This window comes from Oratosquilla oratoria, chromosome 15, assembly GCF_046742065.1.
Source record: "Oratosquilla oratoria isolate Oo_2021 chromosome 15, ASM4674206v1, whole genome shotgun sequence".
Taxonomy (NCBI): Eukaryota; Metazoa; Arthropoda; class Malacostraca; order Stomatopoda; family Squillidae; genus Oratosquilla; species Oratosquilla oratoria.
This window is the reverse complement of record NC_134791.1, coordinates 65,743,080-65,767,994: the sequence shown is the minus strand read 5'-3', so window position 1 is coordinate 65,767,994 and position 24,915 is coordinate 65,743,080. Positions and strand designations below refer to the sequence as shown.

Sequence of the window (24,915 nt, the reverse complement as noted above, 5' to 3'; positions counted from 1 at the left end):
GGTAGACAGAAAGGCACTGTGGGAGGTGATGCAGATATATGGGATAGGAGGAAAGCTTCTAGGAGCTGTCAAGAGTTTTTATGAGAGTAGTAGAGCTTGTGTCAGGATTAGAAATGGAGAGAGTGAGTGGTTCGAGGTAAAGGTGGGACTTCGTCAAGGATGCATTATGTCGCCCTGGCTGTTCAACTTATAGATGGATGGGGTAGTGCAAGAGGTAAATGCAAGGGTAGTGGGTCAGGGATTGGAGATGGTTAAAGAAAATGGAGAAAAGTGGGAGGGTGAGCCAGCTGTTGTTTGCTGACGACACTGCGCTTGTGGCAGGATCGGAGGAGGGACTGAGGAAGTTGGTGACAGAGTTCGGGAGAGTATGTGATAGAAGAAAGCTAAAGATAAATGTGGGTAAAAGTAAGGTGATGAGATATACAAGGGGTAAAAATGGCAGTAGACTGGAAGTGAGCATTAAGGGAGAGCGACTGGAGGAAGTGGATAGTTTTAGATACTTGGGTGCAAATGTGGCAGGAAAAGGTGGAGTGAAGGTGGAGGTAGAATGTAGATTGAGAGAAGCGAGTAAATGCCTTGGTGGATTGAAGAGTGTAATGAGGAATAGACATTTGGGAATGGATGCTAAGAGGAGACTGTATGAAGGAGTGATTGTGCCAACAGCACTGTATGGGGCAGAAACATGGAACATAAGAGAGAAAGAGTTTGAATGTGTTTGAGATGAGGTGCCTGAGAAGTATGATGAGGGTTACTAGGCTAGATAGAGTGAGAAATGAGGAGGTGAGGAGCAGAACGGGAGTGGAAAGGGAGTTGGGAGATAGGGTTGATGAAAGAGTATTAGGATGGTTTGGACACATGGAAAGAATGAGTGAAGAAAGACTAGTAAAAGAGGTATGGAAGGCAGATGTGGAGGGAGTGAACATGAGGGGACGTCCTAGGATGAGGTGGATGGATTGGGTGAAGGGGGCTTTGGGGAAGAGGGGAATGTCTGTTGAGGAAGGACGGGAGAGGACAGAAGACCGGGGTGAATGGAGAATGGTTGTATATGGATGATGTTGTGATGCATGAGGTGGAATGGGCAGGGGGATGGGGGGTGAGGTAGTATGTGTGAGCAAAATTTGACGTAGCCCGAAGGGATTTCTCCCCTTCTTCTCCTTTTATGCATAGGGGGATGGAGAGGGGGGTCGCCGATTTAATGAAGCGGCCTTGCTGTGGATGTGCTGTGTCTGGCGACATTGCTTCTGACCCATGGCAGTGGACAAGGTGCAGGGATGACCCGTCATCCAGGAGGTGCTAAGATGGGAGGGAGGGTGGAGGGGTGTTGAGTGTATTCAGTGATGGAATGGGTGGGAATGATTCTATGCCTTTTCCTTTTTGGCTACCTCCCTTGTAAAGGGGAAAAAGCCTTGGTATATGTATGTATGCTTGTTTTTTTCTCTCTTTTTCCATTTCTTCCAAGCTTTGTCTCTTTTATCCTTAGCCTCACTACACCTTTTGCTGTACAGGTACTCCTCGTTTAACGACCTACTCGGTTAACGACAACTCGGAGTAACGACGGGCTTTATGACGTTTAACGTAAATCTCCCGAAGTTACGACGTCGTGTACGATAATCAAGTTGGCTGAGGCAAATTTGTATGATGTTATAAATGAACTTGTACGGTGGATATTAGCTGTGAGGTAAAATGATCTGAAGCTTAGGTCTACATTACCATCCTGCAAGCTGCAAAAACTACCTGGGTACAGTGTATACCGGTAGTGGTAAATTTTTAGTTTCGACCATAGAAAATTAATTATTAATTTTGTAAATTATAATGTATCAACGTAATATGCAATTTTGTGAGCGGAAATGAAAATAAAAAATGCTAAAACAGATTTCGTAAGTAACGAAGTCATGTCGGACGAATGGTACACCATGTTTGTTATGATAGAGGCCGATGTCGAAGAAATGAAAGGATGATAAATTAATTCGTCTAACCTCTTGTCCTCGTTGTCGTCGTCGTGAGAGACGTTGGCAGACGACAAGATGGCATCCCGAGCCTATGCTACCGACTTCGTTCATTAGCATATTTTCTTGTAGCAAGGTATTTTTTACTTTCATTTCCGCCCACAAAATTGCACATTACGTTGATACATTTTAATTTACAAAATTAATAATTAATTTTCTATTGCTATATTGCGCCCATGGTCGAAACTAAAAAAATACCCCGGTATTCAATATGGAATGTCAGCATACGCGGATTTGGTCATATACGGTAATTTTAGGAACCTAACCACCGTAAATAAACAGTAAATAAAGCTTTAATGTACTGTATAAATGAGGGAAAATACACGAAAATAAAGATACATGTATTGCTGGACATTGTACATACAGTACATGTACGTATATGTATACACTTTCGCTTAACGACCAATTCGGTTAATGACGGTGCGCTGGTCCCAATTGTCGTCGTTAAACGAGGAGTACCTGTACCAGCTTTTTATGTATGTTCTTTCCATTTTTTGTTGTGGTACATATGTATTCACTCCCTCATTATAAATTTCTTTTAGTATATTCCATTTCTCTTCCAACCCTGTTTCTTCATTTAGGAATTTTTCCCAGTTCGCAATGCGAAAGAATTTTTTGAGTTTCTCAAAATTTTTGTTGTTGTACATTAGTCTTCCTATTTTATGTTTATCATTTCTGCTTTGATTCATTTGCTCGTTCAACTCAAATTGTATTAGTACACGGTCACTCTTTCCTATCGGAGTTTTGTAATAAATTTTATCGACAATTTCAGGCTCTGTTATGAGTATTAAATCCAGCCTTGATGGTTCTTCACTACCTCTGTATCTGGTATTTTCCTGTATACACTGAGTCATTGTGTATTTGATGGTCATGTCCAGCAGGACATTGCCCCAGAGTATACTCTCAATCTTGCTTATATCATTCACTCTGTGTGGTGACCATATCCCTGACACTTACTCCAGTCTTGGATGGATCAGGGTTTCAATGAGTTTTTTCATTCTCTCTTCATCCAAATAAAAGGGCTGATGAAATATTATTGTGATGGTTTGGGGAAATGGAAAGTGAAAAAAAAAAAAACAGCAAAAGAGTTGTGGAAGGCAGAGGTGGATTGAGTGAATTTGAGGGGATGAGCAAGGATGAGACAGATGTATGGGGTGAAAGGGTCTGAGCAAGAGGGGATTCTCTTTGAGAAGGTAGGGGATAAGGATGAGTAAAGAATGGTTGTGTACAGGTGATATTTTAACACAGCCTGAAGGGATTTCTCCCCATCTTCCCTATTTTCCACTTGAGGGGACAAGAAGGAAGTGAATGGAGAATGGTTGTATATGGATGATGATGTGATTGCATGAGGTGGAATGGGCGGGGGGATGGGGGGTGAGGTAGTATGTGTGAGCAAAATTTGACGCAGCCCGAAGGGATTTCTCCCCGTCCTCTCATTTTATGCAATGGGGGGACAGAGAGGGGGGGTCGCCGATTTAACCTCTTCAGTACGGGCCAAAATCTCTTGTGCAGCATTAGCTGCCAGACGTACAATGTGTCGTAATGATACTCACATCATAAAATATAGTCACTGCTTATATCGATCGTTCTCTCTTTCACCCGTGAATTTTGATAACCATAGAAAATGTGATGAAGACAGTTTAGAGAGTATGTCATTACGCAGGGGCAACTACAATAAATATAATCAAGACGCTGATATGGCAGCCTCGCGTATCCACTTGCTCCTCATGCCGCCTACGTATGCGGCACCGTATGGAAGGGGTTAATGAAGCGGCCTTGCTGTGGATGTGCTGTGTCTTGCGACACTGCTTCTGACCCAGGGCAGTGGACAAGGTGCAGGGATGACTCGTCATTCAGGAGGTGCTCAGATAAGAGGGAGGGTGGAGGGGTGTGGAGTGTATTCAGGGATGGAATGGGTGGGAATGATTTTATGCCTTTTTCTTTTTGGCTACCCCCCTTGTAAGGGGGAAAAAGCCATGGTATATGTATGTATGTATGTAAAACTATCTTATTTCTCTCAGCTCAGAAATTGAATTTAGCTGTGCAACTTACCATTCTATGGTCACTACCTATGTTGACTTTATGACTGTAACATTGTTAACACTGAGTGGTAGGGTGGTGAGTTTGAATGCCAAGAATCCGTTGAAGTTTTATTTCTGATGTTTCGTCCAACTAGGATGTCTTCAGAAGAAGTCCTAGTTGGACGAAACGTCAGAAATAAAACTTCAACAGATTCTTGGCGTTCAAACTCACCACCCTACCACTCATTCTGTCTTCAGACCTCAACATTGTTAAGACTCTTGCTCTCATCTCCTAATATGAAGTCTACTTTGTCCTTTGTTGTTCCTTTTGGACTTCTCCAGGTCCATTTACAACCTACATGCTTTTGGAAGAAAATGTTTATTATTCTCATGTTAGTTCTTTGCAAAATTGATTAACATCTTGACTCTGTCATTTCTTTCACCTACTCCAAACTTCCCAATGCATGACTCATCTCCCATCTTCTTCCCCACTTTAGCATTAAAGTTACTGTCATGTTTCATGATGTATCACTGACACAAAGGGGATAAAAAAAATGGCACAACAAGCTACATTCTAGCAAGAGCCATATTGCTGGTCATTCTAAATGGGATGACCATTGATGTTGGATTCAACTAGTTAGTGGGTTATCTTAAATTAGAAAATAAGATTTGATATAAATTGTCTGTACCTTATAAATACCCTTAATTGCAGGAGTCTTGCTGCATGGATGGTGGAAGAATACAAAATTGAGGCCTTCTCCCCTCATAGGTCAGAGAGCATGTAAACAAAATGACGCTACAAAGTGGTAGCCTCACATTTGTATTTATGTTCTCCCATTAGTATAAATTGGTGATTATTGACAATTTGTAAGCCTTCTGCACACACAAATAAAGAAGTGGAAGGATTGTGTGAAGCCAGGCAAATAGAGATAGAATAGGTTTTTAGAGGCACACATCTGCACCTGTCCTTAGCACTGATGTTGTGCGGTCATCTTATAAATTTAAGAAGGCATGGGTGTTAGCTCTCTGACTCCCTCACTTGTACTCTGTTCATACCCAACTTCAGTGTAAGCCAAAATCTTATATTTTTTTGTATAATGTAAATTAAATAAGTTTTGCACATCACCTTTTTTTTCCAAAGTGAAGATAGGAAAACTCATTAAAAGGCAAAATACTCACATTGGGCATTGGATTGAAGGAACTGTTTAAATCACAGCTGAGATTTGATACATCAGCTCAAATACAAAGGCTAGTGCATGACAATTGCCTATTACCAATGTGTGCTTACTGTTTTCTTGATCCATTTCCTGACTTATCATTGAAGGACTCGATTTCATTATCTGAACTCTGAAATTTATGCATAAACCTGAACTATTTTTAGAGTGTATCTTTTACACAGCCATCCAAGCTACTCTGTCTGATAAGCTACTGAACTTGACTATGTTACCAGCAACCTCTCGGTTTATCAAGAATCCTTCTCCTCTAGATCTTTTTCCTCACCTCTATAGAAGAACAGGTGGTGACTATCTTGTAACTGTATCAACTTTTCTTCCACTCATCACACTTCACTAAGTCCCATGATGTCCCTTTTGATGTTGTCTAGTTCTTCCATTAAACTCTCCAGCCTGTGGTCATCTGAGAGGGTTCTAACATTGTTAATATAGATCTTCATTTTCTTCATTTGATATAAATTGGGAGAGTAAGTGATAGAAGAAAGCTAAAGATAAATGTGGGTAAAAGTAAGGTGATGAGATGTACAAGGGGTGAAAGTGGCAGTAGACTGGAAGTGAGCATTAAGGGAGAGCGACTGGAGGAAGTGGATAGTTTTAGATACTTGGGTGCAAATGTGGCAGGAAAAGGTGGAGTGAAGGTGGAAGTAGAATGTAGATTGAGAGAAGCGAGTAAATGCCTTGGTGGATTGAAGAGTGTAATGAGGAATAGACATTTGGGAATGGATGCTAAGAGGAGACTGTATGAAGGAATGATTGTGCCAACAACACTGTATGGGGCAGAAACATGGAACATAAGAGAGGAAGAGAGAAGGAGTTTGAATGTGTTTGAGATGAGGTGTCTGAGAAGCATGATGAGGGTTACTAGGCTAGATAGATTGAGAAATGAGGAGGTGAGGAGAAGAATGGGGGTGGAAAGGGAGTTGGGAGATAGGGTTGATGAAAGAGTATTAGGATGGTTTGGACACATGGAAAGAATGAGTGAAGAAAGACTAGTAAAAGGTATGGAAGGCAGATGGTGAGGGAGTGAACATGAGGGGATGTCCTAGGATGAGGTGGATGAATGGGGTGAAGGGGGCTTTGGGGAAGAGGGGAATGTCTGTTGAGGAAGGATGGGAGAGGACAGAAGACAGGGGTGAATGGAGAATGGTTGTATATGGATGTTGTTGTGATGCATGAGGTGGAATGGGCAGGGGGATGGGGGGTGAGGTAGTATGTGTGAGCAAAATTTGACGCAGCCCGAAGGGATTTCTCCCCGTCTTCTCCTTTTATGCATGGGGGGACGGAGAGGGGCGGTCGCCGATTTAATGAAGCGGCCTTGCTGTGGGTGTGCTGTGTCTGGCGACATTGCTTCTGACCCATGGCAGTGGACAAGGTGCAGGGATGACCCGTCATCAAGGAGGTGCTAAGATGGGAGGGAGGGTGGAGGGGTGTGGAGTGTATTCAGGGATGTAATGGGTGGGAATGATTTTATGCCTTTTCCTTTTTGGCTACATCCCTTGTAAGGGGGAAAAAGCCTTGGTATATGTATGTATGTATGTATTTTCTTCATGCTATTTAATGTCCAAGACTTGTATCTGCTTGGAGAGTGCTTACTCACAGTCAGTGGCACACTACCTGTAAGCACACAAGGTCTATGAAAGTGGCATTTGAATACTTGGATGAAGAAATGATAAAAAAAATATTAGTCACATTGATTAGATCAAAACTGGAATATGCAGCGACACTATGGATACCCAGTACTAAAAAGAATATAAGGAAACTAGAAAGAATGCAAAAGGCCTCCCAGTACTATTACATTGACATTTCTCCCTAATCCCTCTATGCACTCGTTTAAATCTATCCAAAAAGCCTCCCTTTCTTCTACACTCTTCTCACTACCAGGCCCATATGCACTTACAAAAACCCACATCTAATTTCCCAGTTTCACCTTCATCCACATTATCCTTGAGGAAACCTCCTTCCACTCCACTACACGTTTACCTATCTCTTCACTTAGTAGTATAGCCACCCCTTCACTCCCTCGCCCTCTCTTCACTCCTGATAACTTCCCACTTACACTCCCAAACTTACACTCGCCCTTCCCTCTCAACTTAGTTTCACTCAAAGCCAACACATCTATCTTTCTTCTCACAAACATACTGCCTATCTCTTCCCTTTTACTCTCATCTGTACCACATCCACGCACATTAAAAGACCCAAACCTTAGGGTACTGGTTGGAAAACTCCTAGACCCTCTTATGCCTTTACTTTTTTTAGGAAGGTCCCCTGTGGGGCTACAAGGAGAAGGATGCCTGGTCTCAATCCCCATCCCTTTTTTCTCGCCTCTTACGATCCAAGTGGAAAAACTTGGTGGCAGTATTCTTTTGCCCCCACCACAGAGTAGGTAGGCAAAAAATGAAATTAATATTCAGAGAAATTGTACAGGACAGTAACAAGGGGTTGGGGGACAGCATAACGGAAGGACAGTCGTAGTATAAAAGTGTCATCATTTCTCTATGAATAGAGTTTTCCTCTATCACAAACAAAATGATGTGTGGCTCCGGTCCATAGGGGCGCCCCATTTAGACCTTAAAGTATCAACTGCATGCTACTTTGCCATACTAACATGCTTTTTGTAGGTCCAGGAAGGCACAGTCTGCCCAGCCATCCCTTTCTTGCAATATATCTATCAATCTTGAATAGAAACAAATCAAATTAGTTGTACATAATCTTTCCTGTCTGAATCCAAATTGCCTCAGGTTCAATATATCATTCTCCAGATATTTTGTCCATCTATCTTTGATGGTGCATGAGTATATTCGATACAAGTCGTATATGCTAAGGAGGGGTCAGTTCATGTCTCCAAAAACACAGGAAAACCACTTAATCTGTGCAAAGCAGTTGCTAAACAAGGATGGCATGCTTTTTTTTTTTTTCTTTTTTTTATAAGAACTTCAACCAAGACCAAAAGTTCAACAGAAGGAATAATAGATGGTTATGTGCAGATCCTTGAAAGATTCCCAGGGTGCACACTGAATACCAGCAATTGTGATGGTTTTAGGAGTTGTTAGCTATGAGTTGTCACGTTATGCCACCACATTTCTTTCAACAGGGTCTTAGGGTTAATGCTACTGGATACACTGAAGTGCTGAAAACAGTTGTCAAGCCTTGGATAGATAAAGTACACAATGGAAGACCATACATCTTTCAGCAGGATGCAGCACCTTCTCACAAAGCCCAAGTGACCCAAGAATGGATGTCAGATAATCTTTATGAATGTAATGCCAAACATGTGGCCTCCAAACATACCAGATTTAAATCCTATGGATTACTATGTCTAGACCATTGTTGAAAAAGAAACTAAACATCCTCATAATAACATAGCTTTGACATGCCTGCACTTAGTGCAGACATGTTAAAGATTTAAGTCTCGTATTGAAACAATTATAGAAGCTGATGGTGAATTTATAGAATAAATGTATAAATAAGGTTATTGAGAATTTGTGCATAAAATTTCATTAAAATATGTTTGCTTACTACTAAGTTATAGTTGTTTTAATTTATTACTACACTTGTCCTCAAATACCCCTTGCACCCGGTATACATATATATATATATATATATATATATATATGTATATAATATATATATATATATATATATATATATGTATATAATATATATATATATATACATATGTATGTAAAGACAGACAAATATGGAGGTGAGGTGGCAAAATGAAACGTTAAGGCTAGAGTATGGAGCTTTATTCAGAACCAGACGTTTTGACCTCTTGGGCCTTCCTCAGTGGACTGAATACAGAATAAGAATCAAAGTCCATCAACAGCTTACATGGTGATCTGACGACCCTGTGTGACCTCACCCCGGTCACGTTGTCACCCCACACTCGCCGACTGCCAGTTGTGCGGACGTTTGAGCCCAGGACATAAACCCCTTACGAGAATTTATGGTTTTCTCGGTGGCAATGTGTGCCGCCTCCAAAGCTTTCCTTTTCTTTTTTTTCCATTTTCCTATGTAGAACGTGGGCTTCCTTCCAGTTTGGCAAATGATTTTCTTCATCGATATGAACTACTAGGGCATTTGATGTTCTGTGATGTTTCACATCCCTCTTGTGTTCTTCAGAAGATTAGAAGAACACAAGAGGGATGTGAAACATCACAGAACATCAAATGCCCTAGTAGTTCATATCGATGAAGAAAATCATTTGCCAAACTGGAAGGAAGCCCATGTTCTACATAGGAAAATGGGAAAAAAGAAAAGGAAAGCTTTGGAGGCGGCACACATTGCCACTGAGAAAACCACAAATTCTCGTAAGGGGTTTATGTCCTGGGCTTAAACGTCCGCACAACTGGCGGTCGGCGAGTGTGGGGGGACACGTGACCGGGGTGAGGTCACACAGGGTCGTCAGATCACCATGTAAGCTATTGACGGACTTTGATTCTTATTCTGTATTCAGTCCACTGAGGAAGGCCCAAGAGGTCGAAACGTCTGGTTCTGAATAAAGCTCCATACTCTAGCCTTAACGTTTCATTTTGCCACCTCACCTCCATATATACATATTTACATATATATATATGTGTATATATTAAGTCGCAACAAAAAATTGTAACACATCGCTGGCAATAAAAATTGTGACATGGAATTTGTGTGATACAATATTATTTGATGTTCCAACATAGAGCGGGGGGAGCTTGTGTTGGTACAGTGGCCTTGATGGGCATGTAGCTACACCACACCACCCAGGCATGTCTCAGTGCACCATGAGTGCTTGTGTAGAGAGGTTGTATAGTAGGCTACTCCCCTTAGTGCCAATCCTGACTGTAGCCCTATCTTTGCAGCCATATAATTCCATTCAACCTGCACACAATGGGACATATTAAGCTTAGCATGGAGGAAAAGTCTTGTGCTGTCACTGTTAGATCAGGGCATGTCTGTGATTCATGTAGCCACCAAACTGAAGACGGCTAGACAAGTCATTTATTGTGTCCAGGATGCAGTGGCGACATTACTACCTGGCATGACACACACCCCCCCCCCAAAAAAAAAAGGAAAACAGGCTCTGGAGCACCAAGAAAGATGACAGCAAGGACGGATAAACTGTTAAAACATGAGGTGATGTTAAATCCTTCAATAGCAGCTATAGCACTAAAAAAAAAAAAAAATAGACATCCTTCAGAATGTTCTATGTTAAGATTTTTATTGCCAATGATGTGTTACAATTTTTTTTTTTTTTTTTGCTACGACTATGTGTGTATTTACCTAGAAAGAAAGAAAGAAAGTCATGCTCGTGGTGTCCCATCTTCATATCTCATTTTATATAGACTGTTTTTAAATTTGTGTATTGTTTTTGCACACCAAATTATCTAAACTGTTCCAAACGTATATATAATCCTGTGGGGAAAGCTGTTTTTTTTCAGGTCTCTTCTATAATTGTCTTTTTTTATTTTCTTTCCATGTCCTCTTGTATCTACCATCCCATTTTATTAGATCCTCTCTTATCAATAATTTCCATGCCTTTCATGATTCTATGAATAGTTATCAAGTCTCCTCTCTTTCTTCATTGCTCCAATGTCTGTAGTTCAAGTTTTGCCAGCCTCTTCTCATATGATAGTTCTAAAAGCATTGGTGCCAATTTCGTAATTGCTCTTTGTATTCTTTCAAGTTTTGTTATGCATTTTTTTTTTTTGTACTTGGTGACCACATCGTCGCTGCATACTCCAATTTTGGTCTTATCAAAGTGACTAGTATTTTCTTCACCATTTCTTCATCCAGGTATGTAAATGCCACTTTGATTGATCTTATTAAATTATAAGTTTCTCCAAAAATTTTGTTTATATATTTCTTAGGGGACATATTCATAATAATGACTCCTAGGTCCTCTTATTCCACTTTTTTAATTTCTTCCTCTCCCAATTTATATGATCCCACTATTCTTTTTTTGCTTCTTCCAAATTCCATTATACTACACTTCTTAATGTTGAATTCCATCTCCCACTTCCTACTCCATTCCCATACTTTATTGAGATTGCTTTGCAGTGATTCACAATCTTCTTCAGTGTTCATTTTTTTTTTAACATTTTTGCATCATCTGCAAAGAAGCTCATATAACTTTCAATTCCTTTATCCATATCATTAATATATATATAGCAAGCATTATTGGGGCCAGTACTCTTCCTTGTGGAACTCCACTAATCACTCATCCCAATTGGAATGTTTGTCTCTTATCACCACTCTCATTTTCCTTTCATGCAAGAAGTCTTCCATCCACTTAAGTAGTTTGCCCTGTATTCCTCATGCAGTTTCTAATTTCTTTAGCAATATCTTATGTGGCACCTTATAAAAAGCTTTTTTGAAGTCTAGAAAGGCACAATCAGCCCATCCATCTCTGTCCTGTATTACATCTATTAGTCCTGAATAGAAACACATCAAGTTTGTGACACATGCACACACATGTAGACTGATTCACGGCGAAGATTGGAACTCTGGAGAAGAAGTGAAGTTTTCGAGGATCTCAACAATGAGGGAATACCTTTTTTTACTAGTAGGGAAGGGGAAAGCTCGTGGTGTAGTGGGAAGGTGATGAAAGGGGAGAAGGGGAGGGATTACTGAGGGAAATGGAAGGAAATGAAGAGGGAGATGAACGGGCTCCCCCTGACAGCAGAAAAAATGTAACAAGAGGTCTGCTGATGATGCAGGGGAAATCGAAAATATCAGTAAAAGCATTAAGGTTAGAAATATAGATAAGAACAACACAATGGAAAGTGAAAATAATAATTTCCATGGATTTAATGAGGGGGGGGATGCCAACCTCCCCCGATTAGCAAGTCTAGAAGAAAAACTAGAGAAAATGACCGAACATTGGGAGAGTAGGTTTGGTCAACTTACACGGATTGTGCAGAGAGTTGATAAATTGGAAGAGTTAAAGAAGGAGAACCAAACCCTAACTAAAGAAATAGAAGAATTAAAAAGACAGTTAAAAGAAGTAAAAGATGAGAATGAGGAATTAAAGAGGAATAATAAAGAGAATAAAGAGTCCATAGCAAAAGAAGTACAGGGTTGGAAAAAAGTCCAAGAAAATAACAAAATTGTATTTAAGGATATAGTGGCACAACAGATGAAAGATCAGACTAAAGACACAGTTATTAAAGTAATGAGAGAGAAGGAGAATATAGTGAGAGACTTAGCAGATAAAAATAAATGTATAATTATATTGGGGATGGAAGAGAAGTATAATACAAATTGGACTACAAGAATAAAGGAGAAGGAGAAAGTAAATAAGATATTGGAAGTAGTTCAAGAAGATGGAACAGAAACAGGGAAAGAAATATATAGACTAGGGAAATGCAATACAGATAAGACCAGACTAATTAAGATCAAATTCAGGTCACAAACAACAGCAGAGAATATCTCGGCAAAAACAGGGAAACTAGCAAACAGTGAACAATTTAAACAGGTATGGATATAAAGAGGAAAGAGAAGATGAGAAAGCAAAAAGACAAGAAGCTAAGGAAAAAAATGAGAAAAGAACAGAGATAAAAAAAATTTTTATTGGAGAGTAGTGAATATGAAAGTGAGAAAATGGTTCATAGCAGAAAAAAACGGAAGGGAAACAGAAAACACGATGGAAGTAGCAGAAAATTAAAAATGGCTTTATAACAGGCTTGAACGAACTGAATGATTACCTGAAGGAAAAAGAACCGGGCATAATGGGAATTGTGGAGACAAAATTGAAAGGTCCACTACCACCCAACAGTGTAGGACATGGTGCATATAATTGTTGGATTAGAAACAGAGAGGTAAAACAAGGGGGTGGAGTTATGTTCCTGACCAAGAAGGATATAGATGTGAGGAATGTTACATATGGAAAAAATAGAGTAGAGATGATTATGGTGGAAGTGGAGGACAAGGATTGGAGGAGTAGGAAGTTTGTAGTAAATTATGTGCCTCCTAAAACAGCTTCGTGGGAAGAGAGAGAACACAAAAATATGTTAGAAGACACAAGGATAACACTAAATGAAATAATGGAAGATGGAGGAAGAATAGTTATAATGGGTGACTTTAATTGTAAAGAAATCTGCTGGGAAGAGATGACAGTGAAAGGTGGAGATGACCTATGGGGAAGTGTACTACTTGATATGATTATGAACATACAATGACGCAATGGATACAAGAGAATACTAGGTATAGAAATGAAGAATCATCATCGATATTGGACCTAATAATCACATCAGAACCCAAAATAGTGGACAAGATTGAATATAAGACACCAATAAGTAAAAGTGATCACATAGTGGTTGAACTGGAACTAAAGGAGGAAAAATACATGAAAAAATGAACAATATAGAAAGGGAAGATTGATGTATGGATTTTTTTTTTATATAAAACAAGCACCCGGCTTCGCCGGCCCTGGCTTCGCCAGGGGTGCTTGGCCTCCGATGCTGCTCGCTTTGCTCGCGGGCGCTTCGCGCCATTGGGGCTACTTCCCCTGAGATACCCTCTGTCCCTGAATTTTCTTGTATTAATGAAGGTTTTACAAATAAATGATAGATCTTTACAAATAGTTTTATTTAACATCAAATACAATTTTGTACACCATTTTCTTTCTTGAAGGGCCATCATCTTTAATATCTGAGTCCTCTTCCGAGTCGTAGACGCTTCCATCACTGTCTTCGAATATTTTTCCGTCATCATCGCTGTCGTCACTCAAAGCCTTCAAAAACTCCTTCACCATCCTCTTCATCTTCTTATTCCTTTTCTTTTCATTTTCAAATTCTTTTTTCTGCTCTTTCATTTCCTCTGATACTCTGGATCATTTCAATAAATTCTCCAGAATCACTGTTTTCTTCCCCATAATTGGACTCAGGAGGCATGATCATGTTGATGGCGTCTATTTCGCTGATTTTGTAGGCGGACTTTGGTATTACAGTAATCGATTGATCAGGTTCTTCTGCTATTTCGACTTCTGTTTCGTCGTCGTTAGACGTTTTCTTATATGTCTCTTCCACGATGTCTTCAAAATTACCTTTATAAAACCCTTCTCCGGAGAAAAGCTCTTTATACACGTAGTTGCGTGCAGGCTTCCTGACATAATCGTCTCCTTCCTTTTTATAGCCAATGTAAACGAAGAGAGAATCGTGGCTTGTAACCCGTGAACATGCAACATATAGCTGTCCATGAGCAAAACACTGGGCACTATCAAGCAATAAACCACAACGTTCAAATGTCTGCCCCTGGGATTTGTTTATCGTCATGGCGTAGCACAATCTCACTGGAAATTGTCTTCTCTTGAATATGACGGATGTATCTGTTGACTCTAATGTTACTCTGGGAAGTAAAACTTGTTCGCCTCTGTATGCACCAACCAAAATCTTCCCTACTATTATATTCTTCTGTAAATTTGTTATAAGAATTCGTTTTCCGTTACATAATCTAGGTGGACAAATATTCCTAAGAACCATTATGACAGCGCCGACTTTCAGTTTAAGTTCATGAAGGGGAATAGATGGACTATTGAGGGCATTGTAAACTGACGTTTGAATATCCATTTCGTTATCCACGGAAGTGTCCTCACTTCGATAAACAACCTCATTTTCCTTAAATTTCTTGAAAACCATCTTGTTGATGCTGTCCACATCGTCATTTGTAGGAGAGATTATTGCTCGTTTTTCAAAATATGAGACGTTCAGGAAATTTTCCTCGAAATCATCATATACGCGTTCTACTAATTCCTCTCTTTCTTTCACAACTACACCACATTCTAATATTTCTCCTTTTCCTAAATCCAGTAAATCTTCGGCGAACTTCTTGTTCCGAATGTCAGTTTTTGATAGCCTCACATTCTCTGTCAATTCCAATTTACTCAATTCTCCCCAGAAATAGCTTGATTTAAGACAACAATTCAATTCTTCACTTTTTCCTCCTCCCCTGACCACAGGAAGAATTTGTCTAAAATCTCCAGCACATACAAATACTATTCCTCCCATGAACTTGTCAACACCTAAAGCGTCTCTTAGAGTAATATCGAGGGCGGTCATTGTATTTTTGTTAGCCATTACAGCTTCATCCCAGACAATCAAAGAAGTCAACTCAAAAAGACGTGCCATCTCAGTATTTTTCTTGACGCTGCATGCTCGTATTTCATTGTATTTCATTAACGGAATTTTGAACATGTTATGGGCGGTTCTTCCTCCATGTAAAACAGTAGCGGCTATACCCGAAGAAGCCACGGCTAATGCGTTACAAAATCACCACGTCAACACGGGCGCGAGGCGTTTTGCAAAACCACCCAAAAGTCAAAGAACCCATCCAATTAATTTTTTAGTAGTACTAAGATAAGAGAATTCTTTCAAAAGGCAGACTGGGAAAGGATACAGAAGGAAGAAACAACAGTAGAAGGGAAATGAACTATTTTTACAAAAACTTATAAAATAGGAGTGGAAAAGTATGTTCCAAGACAAAAGCGAGACGAATATGTAAAGTGTTGGTACAGCAAAAGATGTAAGGAGCTAAAAGACAGAAGGGATAAAGCTTGGATAAAATGAAAAAAAGACAAAAGACCTGAAAAATGAAAAATATATACTAGTTATAGAAATGAATATGTACAAGTGTGCAGAGAAGAAAAGAGAAAATATGAAAAATATGAAAAAGATGTCATAGAAAAATGTAAAGGTCAACCAAAACTATTTTACAGATTTGTAAACAACAAACTGAAAAACAGGCAGGAGTTGGAGAAACTACGACAAGGAGTTGAATACACAGGAAATAGAAATGTCAGAAATTATGAACAAGCATTTTAAATCTGTGTTTACGAGGGAGAACATACAAACATAGAGATATCGAGTGGGAGGAGAAAGTCCCCCCTATGAAAGAGATAGAAGTAACAAGGAATGAAAATCGCATGGACCAGATGAAATGGCAAACTGGATTTTGAGAGAGTGCAGGAATGAACTAACAGACAAAATACATAGTCTGATAAACAGTTCATTGAAAGAAGGAAAAGTTCCAGAAGATTAGAAAAGCGCAAATATAGTACCAATATATAAAGGAAACAAGGAAGACCCTACTAACTATAGACTGGTCTCTCTTACAAGTACGATAGCAAAAATTTGTGAAAGAATCATCAAAACTAGATGGGTAAGGCATTTGGAAAAAAACAGCAACATACTAAACCCAAGACAAATTGGATTTAGACAAGGACGATCATGCGTCACAAACCTAATGTGTTTCTATTCAAGGTTAATAGATGTAATACAAGAAAGAGATGGATGGGCTGATTGTGCCTTTCTAGACCTGAAAAAAGCTTTTGATAAGGTGCCACATAAGACATTGCTAAAGAAATTAGAAACTGCAGGAGGAATACAGGGCAAACTGCTGAAATGGATGGAAGACTTCCTGCATGAAAGAAAAATGAGAGTGGTGATAAGAGACAAATTTTCTAATTGGGATGAAGTGATAAGTGGAGTTCCACAAGGAACGGTTCTGGCCCCAATAATGTTTGGTATATATATTCATGATATGGATAAAGGAATTGAAAGTTATATGAGCTTCTTTGCGGACGATACAAAATTGTTGAAAAAAGTTAACTCTGAAGATTGTGAGTCGCTACAGAGTGATCTCAACAAAGTATGGGAATGGAGTAGGAAGTGGGAGATGGAATTCAATATTAAGAAGTGCAGTATAATGGAATTTGGAGGAAGCAAAAAAAGAATAGTGGGATCATATAAATTGGGAGAGGAAGAAATAAAAAAAGTAAAACAAATGAGAAGGACCTGGGAGTCATTATTATGAATAAAATGTCCCCTGAGAAACATATAAACAAGATTTTTGGAGAATCTTATAATTTGATAAGAACAATCAAAGTGGCATTTACATACCTGAATGAAGAAATGGTGAAGAAAATACTAGTCACTTTGATAAGACCAAGATTGGAGTATGCAGCGACGACGTGGTCACCAAATACAAAAAAATGTATAACAAAACTTGGAAGAATACAAAGAGCAATTACAAAACAGGCACCAACACTCAGAACTATTATATGAAGAGAGACTAGCAAAACTTGAACTACAGACATTAGAACAAAGAAGAGAGGAGATTTGATAACTATATATAGAATCATGAAAAGCATATAAACTATTGATAGAGAGGATCTAATGAAATGGGATAGCTGAAATACAAGATGACACAGGAAGAAAATCAAGAAGGACAGTTATAGAAGAGACCTGAAAAAGAACAGCTTTCCCCACAGGGTGATAGATATTTGGAACTAGATGAGAAAGTGGTGTGTGCAAAAACAATACACGAATTTAAAAGTAGTCTAAACAAAACGAGATATGAAGACTGGACACCACAAGCATAGCTCCCCTTCCCATATAATACAATTAGGTAAATACATGATCTTCCTTCTCTAAATCCAAACTGCCTCAGATTTAGTACATTGTTTTTTTTTTCCAAATGCTTTACCCATCTAATTTTGATAATTCTTTCACAAAGTTTTGCTACTGTACTTTTAAGAGAGACTGGTCTATAGTTTGTAGGGTCTTTGTTTCCCCCCTTATATATTGCTACTATATTTGCTCTTTACCAATCTTCTGGAACTGCTCCTTACTTCAGTGAACTGCTTATTAGATTATGTATTTTGTCTGTTAGTTCGTCCCTGCATTCTCTCTAAATCCAGTTTGCCATTTCATCCGGACCATGCGATTTTCTGATATCGAGATTACTTAAGTGATTCCTTATTTCATTCTTTGTTACTTCTATTTCTTTCATAGGGGGAACTTTCCCCTCCCACTCATCATCTCTCAGTTGTATGTTCTCCCACGTAAACACTGATTTAAAATGCTTGTTCATAATTTCTGCCATTTCGATTTCCTCTGTGTATTCTATTCCTCCTTGTCGTAGTTTCACGAATTCTTGTTAATTTTTCAGTTTGTTGTTTACAAATCTATAAAATAGTTTTGGCTGATCTTTACATTTTTCTATGACATCCTTTTCATGTTTTCTCTTTTCTTCTCTGCGCACTTGTACTTATTTCTATAATCAGTACTTATATATTTTCCATCTTTCAGGTTTTTTGTCTTTCCTACATTTTATCCATGCTTTATACCTTTTATCTTTTAACTCTCTACATCTTTTGTTGTACTAAAATTTTACATATCCTTTTTCTTGTTTTTGTCTTGGAATATACTTTTCCACTCCTTATAAATTGTCAAAATTTTCCATTTCTCTTTTACTGTTGTTTCCTCTTTGTGTATCTTTTTCCAATCTGCTGTTTGAATATTTTTTCTCATTTTATCAAAACTTTTTTTTCAATACATTCTTCCCTTTCTATATTGTTTGTTTTTTCTCATGTATTTTTCTTCATTTTGTTCCAGTTCTACTAATATGTGGTCACTTTTACTTAGTGGTGTCTTGTCCACTATTTCAGGCTCTGATGTGATTATTAGGTCTAGTCTCATGGTTCTTCCTCATTTTTATACCTAGTATTCTCTTGTATCCATTGTGTCATTGTATGTTCTGTAATCATATCAAATAGTACATTTCCCCATAGGTCATCTCCACCCTTCACTGTCATGTCTTCCCAGCAGATTTCTTTACAATTAAAGTCACCAATTATAATTATTCTTCCTCCATTTTCCATAATATTATTTAGTGGCATCCTTGTGTCTTCTAACATATTCTTGTGTTCTCTCTCTTCCCACAAAGCCGTTTTAGGAGGCACATAATTTACCACAAACTTCCTGCTCTTCTTGTCCCTGTCCTCTATTTCCATCATGATCATTTCCACTCTATTCTTTCGATATGTAACATTAGTCACATTTATATCCTTCTTAGTCAGGAACATAACTCCACCACCTTGTTTTACTTCTCTGTTTCTAATCCAATAATGTAAATGTTTTCATTGTACACAAACTTAAACTATTTGTTGTTGGAAAGCACAAGAAACCAAGGACATTGAAAAATGTGCAGTACTCTTGTATTATTTACTGAATATATTTATGTTCACTATAAAAAAAAACATGCTATAAAATCACACATACATTCACTGTAACCCTCATATGGCACACACAACCCAAGCTGAAATCTATATTAAGATCAACTATGCATACACTTAATGTACATAAAACACCATGCACAGGATTTTTTCTATGATAAGATTAAATATTTACAGTATTGTGCAAGGCTGATTATGAAATATGCTCCTGAATGCATCCATTCTTTGTTTACAGACCCATGTCAGTGACCTGTCACACATCTGGAGTACTGCACACTTCCCTATACCAATATCATCCATGATCAAGACCTTTATTACACCATGAATATACCTTCATTCGAGTGAGTTTTCTTTAAATAAATCTATAAAAAATACATTTTGTATTAATTACTTATTGCATATAGTTTAAAGTAATCACATTTTAGAAAAACCTATACTGGGGTATTAACTACATGTTATTGTGCAGTATTAACTGCACAGTAGTATGCAGCCAATGCTTTAGAGACTGTTTTGGGGTGCCCCCAAAGACTAGAGCCACACTTAATTTCTCTATGTTAGGATAAAATCTCTTGTAGAGAAATTATGTTACTTTTTGTAGGAGTTTTTATTGTGAGAGCTGGCAACTGCGAGTCACGCTCGTAGAGACTACCCCAAGCGCGGGTAGTCAGTCACCCGCCAAGAGCCCTATTGTAAGCAAGCCTAAATAAAAACCTAACATGGCGCAGTGATAATCCTTCCTACGCATCTACGATGACCACCCCGAGACGCCCTAGGCTCCCTGCCACATCAGGTAGACGGAGGGAAGGAGAAGGCCTCCTAGCACAGGCTCAGACGCTCTTACTGTCCCAGCAGGGAGCCATAGCGGCTTTGCAGCGAAACATGGCGGCGATGGGGACACCAAGCCGCAAGGCCCTTAGCACAGCTGGGTTGGAGAAGTGCGACCTGGACATGACTACAGCAGACTTCAGGTCATGGCGTCGGTCCTTGGAAGATTGGATCGAGCTCAACGCTGTCGGCGACGGCGACGCCGCGCGCTACATCCGGCTTTTATGTGCCCCAAGGCTCCAAAAGGCGCTCGACGCCAGGTTCCCCAAGGCTCGTTGGGACACCCTTCCCGCTGCCGAGGCCCTGGAGAACGTCAGCAAATTAGTGTTGCGTGCGGCGAACCAGGCAGTACAGTGGTCGGACTTCTTTAGTGTCAAGCAGGCCTCGGGGGAGTCGGTGGGCGATTACTTCACGAAGTGTTCCCAGATGGTGTTAGATTGTGCTTTTCAGTGCCCAAGCTGTGACGCGAGTTTAAGTGAATATATGTTAGTGCGAAAGCTCATTGCTGGGTTGCGTGAACCAACCCTAAGACGCGAGGTATTACAGTGCTACGCTCAATTCAAAGAGGATGACAGCCTCAGATCTTACTGTGTGGCATTTGAAGCAGCTCAGAGGGACGCGCATGATTTCCCGCCAAACCGCCATCCCGAGGCTGCCGCGGGTGACGTCATGCACGACGCTGCGAGTGACGACGACGTCATCGCTGCTGCTGGTCCCGGGAAAGCCCGCCACCGCCCTTGTTGGCACTGCGGTGACCGACACCAGCCCGGTAGGGCAGCTTGCCCGGCAGCAAACGCCACGTGTCTTGCTTGTGGAAAGCTGGGCCACTTCCAGAAAGTGTGCAAAGGGGGTAAGAAGCCTGCGAAGAAGGACGCTGTGGCCAGTGCTGTGGTAGCGACCGCCGGGGTGATGAGCCAGCCACGGCTTCAAGTCATCGTCTCCGGGCCGGATGGCGACACACAGCACTCCACCACAGCCATCGCAGATACAGGCGCGCAGGTATGTGTAGCGGGACCCAAGCTGTTGAAAGCTCTGGGCCTCTCGCCCAGGCAACTTAAGGGACGCACTGGCCTGCGCGACCTCGCCAATATTAACCTACCAACCTTGGGGACCATAACCTGCCACTTTAGCATCCCTGGCCGCTCCACCCAACAGGAGGTGTATTTCGTACGGTCTGTGCGGCAGGTCTATCTGTCCCTCGCCGCCTGCAAGGATCTGGGCCTGGTACGCGAAGGCTTTCCGCATCCGCCACTACCGACCATAGCGAGCGTGGGCGGGGGGAGCAGCGACAGCCGGGGTCCGCCACCCAGACCAGCAACCATGCCTTTCCCTCCTCTCGAGGAAAACGTGCCGAGGCTACAGGAATGGCTGCTGGGCCACTTCTCGACATCGTCCTTCGACACCGACAGGTACCCGCTGCCGATCATGGCGGGGCCCCCTCATCATATCCATCTATCACCCGACGCTGTCCCTTATGCCTGCCACACTCCCGCCCCCGTCCCGAAACATTGGGAAGCGGAGGTCAAGCAACAGCTGGATGAGGACGTCCAGAGAGGCGTGATCCGTCCTGTCCCCGCGGGAGAGGCCACAGAGTGGTGTGCCAGGATGGTCGTGGTGGCAAAAAAGTCTGGCAAGCCGCGCCGCACGGTCGACTTCCAGAAACTCAACGCATGCTGCCTACGAGAGAGACACCACACCCCTGCCCCGTTTGACATGGCCTCTGGGGTCCCGGCACACTCCTACAAAACCGTGGCAGATGCGCACTGGGGATTCCACCAGGTGGAATTGGACGAGGAGAGCAGGCGCCTCACTACGTTTATCACACCGTGGGGCAGGTACCAGTATTGCCGGACGCCCATGGGACACTGCGCAGCGGGGGATGCATATACCAAAAGATTCGACGACGCCATCATCGACCTGCCGCGAAAATACAAGTGCGTGGACGACACACTCCTCTATGACGCAGGCATAGAAGAAGCCTTCTGGCATGCCTACGACTTTTTGGAAGTATGTGCCAAGGCTGGAGTGACACTAAAGCCGGAGAAATTTCGCTTCTGCCAGAGGGAGGTCGACTTCGCTGGCTACCACTTGGATTGGGACACATACAAACCGACTACAGAGCGCCTTACTGCCATCAGGGACTTTAAGATGCCAGAAAAACCGTCCATCACAAACGTGCGCTCCTGGTTTGGCTTCGTGAACCAACTGGCGCCCTTCCTAGCCACTGCCCCTCTTATGGCGCCCTTCAGGGATCTGCTGAAAAAACCAGCAGGTAAGGTTGTCTACTGGGACGAGTGTCTCCAGAATAGATTCACACAAGCCAAAGAGATCATCTGTCAGCTAGCCAAACAGGGGTTAGCATACTACGACATGACCCGACCTACCATCGCCATCACGGACTGGTGCAAGGACGGCATCGGGTTCGTGGTGATGCAGCAGTACTGCTCATGCCCGCCAGCCACTGCTCCACACTGCTGCAAGGGAGGCTGGCGCCTGGCATTATGCGGAAGCCGGCACCTTACCCCGGCCGAGTCGGGATATGCACCGGTGGAGGGGGAAGCTTTGGCGGTAGCGTGGTGCCTGCGTAAAGCCCGGCTTTTCCTCCTGGGGTGCCCCAACCTGGTTATCGCCACAGACCACCGGCCCCTAGTTAGGCTCTTTGGCGACAAGGCCCTCAAGGACATCACCAACCCACGGCTGTTTCGTCTGAAGGAGCAGACCCTGCAGTACAGGTTCACCATGCGCTTTCTGCCGGGGAAACACAACGCGGCAGCCGACTTCTTATCCAGGTATCCCGTGGCCAAGTTTAATCCGGACGAGATGGATGAAGAACAAGACGTCGCTATCGCCGCAGCCATGTCAGCAGCTACTGTAGCCGCCCTTGACCTGAGTGGGTGCGCCACCATCGACGAAGAGATGGTGCTGCAAACGGCCCTTGAGGACCACACCTACCAGTCACTGGTGTTAAGAGTGAGCAGCGGCGACTGGGAGCCTCACAGATCACGGGAGCCCGCCTGCCTGCGGCCCTTCTACGGTGTACGAGACAGACTGGCCGTGTCCCGTGGCCTAGTCACCTATACCTATGATCAGGGATGTGTGCGGCTTGTCATCCCTGAGGCTCTGCGACAACGAGTGGCAGCTAGCCTTCACGCCAGCCATCAGGGCCTCGACTCCATGCTAAGAAGAGCCAGACAGACGGTGTACTGGCCTGGAATGGAGGGTGACCTGCAGCATTACAGGGGCACATGTAACTCCTGCAATGCTAACGCGCCGTCACAACCACCTGAGCCCCTCATTCTCACCCCATCCCCCGATTAACCCTTTCAGCAGACGGTGGCAGACCTATTCCAGCTGGTAGGTCAAACATACCTAGTCTACGCCGACCGACTCACTGGCTGGCTAGAAGTTGCGCACCTACCCTCGGGTGCCACGTCCAGCGAAATCATGAAGCACCTAAGGCACTACTTCACCAGATGGGGGGCCCCAGAACAACTCTCTACTGACGGAGGTACGAACCTAGTGAGCGGGGAAATGACCGCTTTCCTCAGGAGATGGGGCGTCACGACCCGCCTCTCCTCCGCTCAGTACCCTCAGTCCAACGGCCGAGCCGAGGCCGCCGTGAAGACAGCCAAGAGGATTCTGCGAGACAACACAGGGACCAGCGGCAGCCTGGACAATGACAAGGTGTCGCTTGCCCTCCTCCAATACCTCAACACCCCGCTACGAGAAGGAAACGCATCCCCCGCACAATTGACAACTGGCAGACAGCTACGTGATGGAGTCCCCACGGCCAAACAGAACTACAAAGTCAATTGTGAGTGGCAGCGGACCCTGGAGAAGAGGGAGACTCAGATGGCGCAACATCATGCAGAGATACGACAGAATAGCACGGGCCAGCGACGTCGACGGCGCCGCCTGCAGCCGGGAGCCCGTGTGTGGGTTCAAGACCAGACTTCTAAGGCATGGAGCAAGTCTGGTACCGTAGTCGAAGTCCACCCACACCGCCAGTATGCAGTGAGGATGGACGGAAGCGGTCGCATCTCACTGCGCACCCGCGGCCATTTGAGAATGGCCGCGCCACCACGGGGGCCATTATCACCCGGGGGTTCACCCGAGCCGCAACCACCGACCCAGGGGACGCCTCCGCCTGCTTCCCCGAGAAGGGAACGTCCTCAAAGGCACACGTCTCGGCCGAGATGGCTGGACGACTACATAATCTAGCTGTTCAATTTTGTTCATATTGTATGTCATTGGAATTGCCATTTACAGTATATTGTCTTGTTCAATGTAATCAGATTGTCAAGGTATTTGTTTTGTTTTTCCCTCACAATCTTGAGGGGGAGATGTAGGAGTTTTTATTGTGAGAGCTGGCAACTGCGAGTCACGCTCGTAGAGACTACCCCAAGCGCGGGTAGTCAGTCACCCGCCAAGAGCCCTATTGTAAGCAAGCCTAAATAAAAACCTAACACTTTTGTACTACAACTATCCCTTTGTTATGCTGTTCCATTGAAACTGTTCTTTACCAATTCTGTGATGATGATGCAAATGATGCAAAACTACTAAAGAAAGTAAGTTCAGAGGAAGATTGCAAATCATTACAAGAAGACCTGGACAAAATCTGGAAATAGAGTCAGAAGAGTGAAGTGAATTTCAACATCAAGAAATGTAGTATAATGGAATTTGGAAAAAGCAAAAACAATATCGGTACAATACAAAGTTGGTACAAAGGAATTTAAAAAAGTCAACTTGGAAAAGGACCTAGGAATAATTATCACCAATGACATGGCACCAGACAAAGATATGAAGAAAGTAGTCAGAGAAACTTTCAATTTAGATCAATG

At 42.2% G+C, this 24,915-nt stretch overlaps 3 protein-coding genes across 3 annotated transcripts in view; all 3 read left to right on the top strand.

Annotated features, from left to right (window-relative positions):
- The window catches only part of LOC143033213 (ubiquitin-conjugating enzyme E2 T-like), a 130,012-nt gene extending 110,438 nt beyond the window's left edge, over positions 1-19,574 (top strand). The window contains exon 7 of the mRNA XM_076198398.1: positions 19,485-19,574. Coding sequence (XP_076054513.1) covers positions 19,485-19,574 — 90 coding nt within the window. The remainder of the gene's footprint in view (positions 1-19,484) is intronic.
- Positions 19,575-19,845: 271 nt separating this feature from the next.
- Positions 19,846-23,407, top strand: LOC143033483 (uncharacterized). The gene has a single exon (XM_076198972.1). It carries the CDS (start codon positions 20,000-20,002, stop codon positions 23,390-23,392), a length of 3,393 nt encoding a protein of 1,130 aa, XP_076055087.1. The 5' UTR covers positions 19,846-19,999; the 3' UTR covers positions 23,393-23,407.
- A 111-nt stretch (positions 23,408-23,518) lies between these two features.
- Positions 23,519-24,295, top strand: LOC143033212 (uncharacterized). The gene has a single exon (XM_076198397.1). It carries the CDS (start codon positions 23,519-23,521, stop codon positions 24,293-24,295), a length of 777 nt encoding a protein of 258 aa, XP_076054512.1.
- The last annotated feature ends 620 nt before the right edge of the window (positions 24,296-24,915 follow it).